Source organism: Antedon mediterranea, chromosome 2 (genome assembly GCF_964355755.1).
Source record: "Antedon mediterranea chromosome 2, ecAntMedi1.1, whole genome shotgun sequence".
NCBI lineage: Eukaryota > Metazoa > Echinodermata > Crinoidea > Comatulida > Antedonidae > Antedon > Antedon mediterranea.
This window is the reverse complement of record NC_092671.1, coordinates 8,551,872-8,560,246: the sequence shown is the minus strand read 5'-3', so window position 1 is coordinate 8,560,246 and position 8,375 is coordinate 8,551,872. Positions and strand designations below refer to the sequence as shown.

The following is an 8,375-nucleotide window of genomic DNA, read 5'->3' as shown; positions in this document are numbered from 1 at the left end:
AAAAGGAGAGCAGGGGAACAATTGCTGAAATATTTGATGATGAGAGTATGTATAGAGAAAGTGAAGAAGATGATGATGAGAGTATGGATGAAGAAAGCGAAGAAGAATATTACAATTGTGCTTGCGGTAAAGTTTTAATAAGTTTAGCAGAATTTAAAACTCACAGGCTAAGATGCAATAAAGAAGAGAGTGATTATGAACCAGATCAGATCTCAGATTGTGATTATCCAGAGGATAGTGATAGTGAACCTAAAGAAGAGCGTGGTGGTGAACCTAAAGACGAGCGTGGTGGTGGTGAACCTAAAGAAGTAAGTGATTCTGAACCAGAAGTGTCGAATAAGGCTTCAGATCTGAAAAATCCAGAAGATAGTGTTGGCAAAGTACAATATGAATATGGCTGCTTCTGCTGTGATCAAAGCTTTTGTAAGAAAAGTGATCTCATGAATCATTCATGCCATCTAGTAAATGAAGACCAAGAAAATCCTGAAACTGATAAACCTTCATCCAACAAGGTACATCTTAACACTACCACTGGCACTGATGAAACAATTTCCAAAGAAAATGAAAATCAAGTTAATACTGGTAGCAATGAAGTACATGTTAACACCAACAAAAATGATATTAAAAATCTTGATGGCTCTAATGAAAATGATGGCAATGAAAAGGCATCTAATAACAGTGTAAAAGATGATACCAATCAAACAGACGAAAAGTCTGCTAAAACCATTGAGGACAATAAAAATTCAGTTATTTTAGTATGTCGTCCAACTGTATTTGCTCGAGTAAACAGCAGTGGTAGAATTGTAAAATACAATATGTTAGTTGTAAAATCAATGTATAGATGCTTTGAATGTAACCATCGAATATATGGTGCTACTGATTTTGGTTATCATAAATTAAGACATGAGAACGAAAAAGCTGGAGTGATATTTAAATGCAAACTCTGTCAGAAAAAGTTTCATATTGAAGCTGATCTGAAACTTCATGAAAATCATAGTCACTTGGGAAAACATTTGCCGTATAAATGTTCACATTGCGATGAACAGTTTAAGACATGCATTGCAGCTGATACTCATTTATTACACAAACATGACAAGTTTAGTGGACAATTTTTATACAAGTGCGTCGAGTGCTCTTCTTTGTTTCGGGATATACCTCAATTCCAGAATCATATGGATATACACGTAAACAAGATATTGGAAAAAAACTTTTCCTGCGACACATGTTCAAAATCTTACCCATCTCAGTTAGCTCTTGCTCAGCACCAGTTGACCCATGAAAGATATGTGTGTGAGATCTGTGGAAAGACTTATTCAAAGAGTCGACTTGTAATACATAAGAACTCACATGCAACGTTAAAAAAGTATGAGTGTCACGTATGTAAGAAAAGGTTTGCGCAGAGGTCTAATCAACGAAAACATATGCGCATTCACACTGGGGAAAAGCCATATGAATGTGATATTTGTAAACAAACTTTTAATCATAAGGTCAGTCTAAAAACACACAAGAAAAGTAAACATAACATTGATTGGTGGGCGGCTAAGATAAAAAAAGAATGATAACAAAAAGGGATCATCATAGGTAATGTCTTCCTACTATGACATAATAATAGTAGTATAGTGTTTCCATTTATTTTGTTGAATTTCTAAATGAGAAATAAACCATCTCAGTGGTACATTTTGCTGTAGGAGATCAGCAATGTATTGCAGAATGATGTATACTGTACAGTACATTACATTTGATTATTTTTATTGCATGTTAAGTTTTACAGAACCTATTATTTTTCAATCTTTTTAAAAATGAAGTCGCTAGTATATTGACATAGGCTGCTTCACTTTTACACAGTAGATATACTTGTTTTAAATATAATGTAGTTGTTGTATCATCAAAGAATATCTCGGTAAACATGAATAAATGTAAGAAAACGATTTGCACCAATCTGAAATCAGCATACAGTGTCTCTTACCGCCCAAAATGTTACAAAGTAAACACTTTTTATTCGTATAGTCAGGCAAAAGACAAACACAAGAGATTGTGCGTTTTGTAGCCCTTGCATTCATAAATACATCGATGGCGTTCCATACAAGATATATGACGCCCTCTTTCGCCCGTACTGAAAAACAACATGATGTCGAAGCAGTATTTTAACAACTCGTTTTTAATTCATTAAGTGAGGCAAAAAAGGCACATTCTGTTAATGTAAATGATTTCTACATTCATCCTATCTCACGTAGGCTCGCTAGTGTTAAAATGCCCCTTTTATCTAGGCCTAGCCCTAGCAGTAGAGAGAGTAGGCTTAGTCATAGTACTGTGTAGTACAGTAGGCCTAGCCTAGTACAGTAGTAGTAGTACTACTGTCTGAGTGAGCTGTAGTAGGGCCTATATGTAGCCTAGTTAGTTAGGGCTACTAGCTAGTACTAGGCCTCTAGTAGTAGTAGTACAGTACTGTACTTCGTATACTAAAGTAGGGCCAAAATCCATGCCATGTGCATTGTACCTGATGAGGAGGCCTCATATACGATGAGGAGGCGCAGTAGGAGTGGCCCGGCCCTATTAACCGAGGTCTAGATCTGTAGTTAGATAGTTTTTTTTGTTTCCATTTAAATGATTTAGGCCTATTTCTATATTTTATTTGCTCTTAATAAAATACTGTGTGTGTATTAAATATTTTCATTTGAAAATGATTACAATAATTTATCTTTTTTCAGATACACAGTTAACATTAAAACGTTATTCAAACCAGTGGTGGCGCCAGCGGGGGGGCTAAGGGGGCTCTAGCCCCCTCGTCGGGGAGCCTAGCCCCCCCGTCGGGGAACACGGGTACTTTTTGTCGGGGAATATAATATACAGTAAAAAGCGTTCGCGTTCACTTCGTAGCTAGCTTCAGCGCCTAGAAAACCGCGACGTTTCATTGACCGTGAGAGTACGTCAGAGTGATATTATGCACTTTATATGCATTCATTATTGCCAGCGATCTAACTTACTACTAAACAATAGTTAGTTCGCACTTGTCTGGCGGTATCCCTTTGTACGAATCGTTCAACGTTGGGTCGAGACGCGTGATATCAAGTTCCATCCAGGGACCAAAATGTGTAATGTAGTTATTTTCCAGGCGAAGGTTACCGAAGGGAACACGGGTACTTTTTGTCGGGGAATATAATAATTATACAGTAAAAAGCGTTCGCGTTTACTTCGTAGCTAGCTTCAGCGCCTAGAAAACCGCGACGTTTCATTGACTGTGAGAGTACGTCAGAGTGATATTATGCACTTTCTATGCATCCATTATTGCCAGCGATCTAACTTACTACTAAACAATAGCTAGGTTCGCACTTGTCTGGCGGTATCCCTTTGTACGAATCGTTCAACGTTGGGTCGAGACGCGTGATATCATGTTCCATCCAGGGACCAAAAATGTGTACTGTAGTTATTTTCCAGGCGAAGTTTACTGACGGTTACGTCGTGTACTGCGTCGACGTACGCTACACTACAGCAAAAACGAATTATGTTAATTGTTCGTATGTTCACCAATTTTTTAATTTACAAGTAACCTTCTCTACCGTGGGGCATCTAAAATAAATTTTTCATCCATTACTAAACAAAAAAACATGCCATTTTCGCTTAGCCAACATCTTATTATAGCTAAGTTATTACATTTTCAATGTCATGTATGTCATGAATTTCTCACCACTCGGAAGTCCAGATGGTGGTACGCACGCATACACTTGGGAGGAATAAATTTATTTCCCCGACTGAAAAGGTCTACGCTTGCTTTTTTAAGCCTCTAGGCCTGATGTTTCCAAAGTATAAAATGCAATTTTTTGAAGACCTGCAGCTCTAGTTTTAAACAGTTTCTTAGCTCAGCCCCAATAATAAAGCTGGTCATATTTCGAAGTACAAGAAGTGCATTTTCCGGGACCTAACATCTCTATTTTTCAAACATTTCTTAGCTCAGTCACAACCATGATAGGGACTTATATATTTTGTTTCATGTTTTGAAGTATAATAAGTCCAATTTCCGGGACCTCCAACTCTATTTTTCTAAATTTTCTTTGAACTTTTATTTTTTAAATTGAAAAATATGGATTGAAACAGTCATCGCGCATCGTTTTTTTGCACGCAGTATTTTATTTATGCATTATAAAAAATGGAAAAAATGGCTACCCTAAATCTGATTAAAATGACCTCAAATGACGCTAGAACGCGTTGCTTCCGGGGGCTTCGCCCCCTGCACCCCCACCGGGGGCCCTTGGCGGCCCCCTGGCCCCCAGCCTAATGATGCTCGCTTCGCTCGCATAGCCCCCTCCTCGGGGAATGTAGCCCCCGCGTCGGGAAGATCCTGGCGCCACCCCTGATTCAAACTACTACTGTTGGAAACAAATAGCTAATTGCATCCAAAGAAATACTGTAGCCATGATCATTAGTGACAAGGCTGCCCCTGATTCATTTGATTAAACCATTGAATATACTGTATAATAAAACATCATCTGAAAAAAATTGTTTTCATTTACTGTATGATTGTCATGTCTTACACAGATGCAAACTAAGATGGACGAAGAAAAAGCAAGGAAGATAACACCAAAGCAAACCAAAGAAAAGAAAATGGCACTTAGTGATCTACAATTGAAACGAATGGCCGCAGTAAGAAAGTTTGCACTATTTTTAGCAAAACATAAATGAATTTTGACGATTTTTATTGGATCCATTATAACACAGTTTTCGTAAATGGAAAAATGATTCTGTACATGGTACAATCTACTATAGTTCTTTTATTATTTACAGAGAATACAGATAATAATTGATAACCATTCTCGTGCATGTTCTCGTGAGAGCAAAAGTGGCAGTTCTAACACAGATTCTAACAGATCAAGAAGAGAAGAGCCAAGTACTTCTGTAAGGGTCTCAAAAACACAAGTGAAACGTCCTAAAGTAAAAGAAAGCACTGTATACTGTAGCTATGATCATTGTTAAAAAGGCTGTCCGTTATTAATTTTATTAAACCAATATACAGGTATAATAAAACATCATCTGAAAAAAAAATGTTTTCATTTACTGTATGATTGTCATGTCTTACACAGATGCAAACTAAGATGGACGAAGAAGAAGCAAGGAAGATAACACCAAAGCAAACCAAAGAAAAGAAAATGGTACTTAGTGATCTACAATTGAAACGAATGGCCGCAGTAAGAAAGTTGCACTATTTTTAGCAAAACATTAATGACTTTGGACGATTTTTATTGGATCCATTACTACACAGTTTTCCTAAATGGAAAAATCCTTCTGTACATGGCAAAATCCTTCTGTACATGGCAGAATCTAATATAGTTCTTTTATTATTTACAGAGAATACAGATAATAATTGATAACCATTCTCGTGCATGTTCTCTTGAGAGCAAAAGTGGCAGTTCTAACACAGATTCTAAGAGATCAAGAAGAGAAGAGCTAAGTACTTCTGTAAGGGTCTCAAAAACACGAGTGAAACATCCTAAAAGAAAGCACAGTTCCAAGAATGCCGGTTCTGTCAATGCAAACTCTGGTTCTACTAGACCTAAAAGAGTACTTAAACCAAGAAGTTATACCTATATGGCAACAGAAGAGAGCATAGATGAAGAATTTATGGATGATGACAGCGAAGTAAATTATTGTGATTGTGGTAGAGAATTTACAAACATGGCACAATTGGAACGTCATAGGTTAAAATGCAACCACAAAGATAGTGATTATGAATTTAAAGAGTCTTCAGATAGCGAGAATGAACTCTCGGCAGAAAAGTCTGGCGAGTCTTCAACTATTAAATCTGAATCTGATGTTGAGCTGTACAATGAGCATTATGCTTGTTACTGCTGTGACAAATCATTCAAAGTACTGATAAATCTTATTAAGCATTCATGTAATAAAGTTAACAAAGGTAAAAATCGTTCTAAAGATGAAGTATTTCACAGTACAATTGTCCAGGAAGTTGATGTTGTTGAAACACTTTCAAATAATGAAGAAGAGAGTAGCAACGGCAAAACTGACAAGGATAACCAAATTGATGGCATTGAAGTAAAACTTGACAGTACCGCTAGCAAAACAGATGTCCAGGAAGTTGATGTTGATGAAACTTCTTCTAACAGTGAAGAGAATGGTAACAACTGCAAAGCTGACAGAGACCATGATTATCAAATTGATGGCATTGAATTAAATCTTGACAGTACTGCTGGCAAACTTGATGTCCAGGGAGTTGATGTTTATGAAACTCCTTCTAATAGTGAAGAGAATGGTAACAACTGCAAAGTTGACAAAGACCATGATAATCAAATGGATGGCATTGAAGTAAACCTTGACAGTACCACTGGCAAAACTGATCTCCAGGAAGTTAATGTTGATGGAACTACTTCTAACAGTGAAGAGAATGGTAACAACTGTAAAGCTGACAAAGACCATGATAATCAAATGGATGGAATTGAAGTAACTCTTGACAGTACCACTGGCAAAACTGATCTCCAGGAAGTTAATGTTGATGGAACTACTTCTAACAGTGAAGAGAATGGTAACAACTGCAAAACTGACAAAGACAATGCGAATCAAATGGATGGCATTGAAGTAAATCTTGAAAGTACCACTGGCAAACTTGATCTCCATGAAGTTAATGTTGATGAAACTACCTCTAACAGTGAAGAGAATGGTAACAACTGCAAAGCTGACAAAGACCATGATAATCAAATGGATGGAATTGAAGTAAATCTTGACAGTACCACTGGCAAACTTGATCTCCAGGAAATTGATGCTAATGAAACACTTTCTAACAGTGTCGTAGATAATGTAGAAGAAAAGGATGGCATCAAAGAACTATGCAACGGCGAAAGTGGCGGTGACAATCAAGTTGATTCCATTGACAAAAATGATGTTCAAAAAATTGATGAAACACTGCCCATCAATCCCAATGATAAAAATGAAAATGATGACCATGAACACATAATCAACCAAGATGGTACTGAAATTTCAGCCAGTGAAATTGACGAAAAAACTGCTAGAAGACTTCAAGAAAATGAGATTGCTGCTGAAATTGAAAAGCAAGTAACAAGTGGTACATGTGTATTTGCCCGAATAAACAGAAATGGTGAAATTATAAAAACAAAGCGGATAGTATTAAATAAAAAATATATTTGTACTGAATGTAATCAGAAGTTGCAAAGTGCTACCGATTTTGCTTGCCATCAATTAAGGCATGAGAATGAAAGAGCCAGTGTCTCTTACGAATGCAAAGCCTGTCAGGAAACTTTCTGCATCGAAGCTGATCTGCAACTTCATGAGAATCAGATTCATAGTGGTGAACATTTACCATACAAATGCCCTCATTGTGAAAAAAGATACAAGTCATTAACTGAAGCTGATATTCATTTACTACGCACACATGATAAGTTTAGTGGTCACTTTCCATATAAATGTCAGGAGTGCTCGGCTGTTTTGCAGTCTCCATCAAGATTCCAGAAACACATGGAAGTGCATGCAAATCAAAAGTTGCGAGAGAAATTTTCATGCAAGTCGTGTGAAAGAACTTTTTTGTGTCCGAGTAAACTTCGTAAACATATATTGACTCATAAAAAGTATGCATGTGAGATATGTGGAAAAACCTTTTCAATGAGACGTCTTGGAGTACACATGGAATCGCACGCAACCGTAAAAAGGTTTGAGTGTCCTGTGTGTAAGAAAAGGTTTTCTCAATCCAGTAATCGGTCAAAACATATGCGCATTCACACAGGAGAAAAGCCATATGAATGTAACATTTGCCAAAAAACTTTTAATCATAAAGTCAGTCTTAAAACACACAAGAAAAGTAAACATAACATTGATTGGTGGGCGGATAATGGTGTAATGAAAGTACAAGTAAGCGCAGAAGAGAAAAGAATCCTTAGATTACTCGGGAAAAAAACTTAATTTCTAGTAGAAATATGATATTTATTTGTATCATAACATGTATTTAATAATAATGGAGTCTTATAGCACCTAATACAATGTTTTTAAGCGTTTTACACAAAGGATCCATAAAATATCCTAAAATAACCAAAAAATAAAGAAAAGAGGAGGAAATAGTTACACCAGCTCCGTTCTCCAGCACTTTAAAGCTCCCATATGAGAGCCCGACGGAACAATATTCACAGGAGCTCAAGTTAAAAATGCATGTCTGTCTATTATATCCTATCCTACCAAAATCTTATTATTTAAAAATTGTGTACGAGTATGATGACATGATATCTATTGGCTATCCTATGATATACAGTTCTGTTTTGTAGCGTATGGTACCATAAAGATATTATGGTACACACTTCTGTGACTATTTTTAATAGAGAATTAAATTAGAACTTTAAAGTTTATTTAAATTATTGATGTATATA

At 36.5% G+C, this 8,375-nt stretch overlaps 1 protein-coding gene across 2 annotated transcripts; it reads left to right on the top strand.

Annotated features, from left to right (window-relative positions):
- The first annotated feature begins 1,565 nt into the window (after positions 1-1,565).
- On the top strand, positions 1,566-8,346 carry LOC140040273 (uncharacterized). Of its 2 annotated transcripts, none has more exons than XM_072086073.1 (5): positions 1,566-2,199; positions 4,534-4,638; positions 4,780-4,890; positions 5,076-5,180; positions 5,341-8,346. In XM_072086073.1, exons 2-5 carry the CDS (start codon positions 4,534-4,536, stop codon positions 7,915-7,917), a joined length of 2,898 nt encoding a protein of 965 aa, XP_071942174.1. In that variant the 5' UTR covers positions 1,566-2,199; the 3' UTR covers positions 7,918-8,346. The 2 variants fall into 2 exon arrangements, with proteins under 2 accessions (XP_071942174.1, XP_071942173.1); XM_072086072.1 differs by having other exon boundaries at positions 4,780-4,926.
- The last annotated feature ends 29 nt before the right edge of the window (positions 8,347-8,375 follow it).

Coding starts and splice junctions, on each gene's coding strand:
- LOC140040273 (XM_072086072.1), top strand. CDS start 4,534: ATGCAAACTAAGATGGACGAAGAAAAAGCAAGGAAGATAACACCAAAG. Junction 4,639..4,779: donor AATTGAAACGAATGGCCGCA/GTAAGAAAGTTT, acceptor TATTATTTACAG/AGAATACAGATAATAATTGA. Junction 5,181..5,340: donor AATTGAAACGAATGGCCGCA/GTAAGAAAGTTG, acceptor TATTATTTACAG/AGAATACAGATAATAATTGA.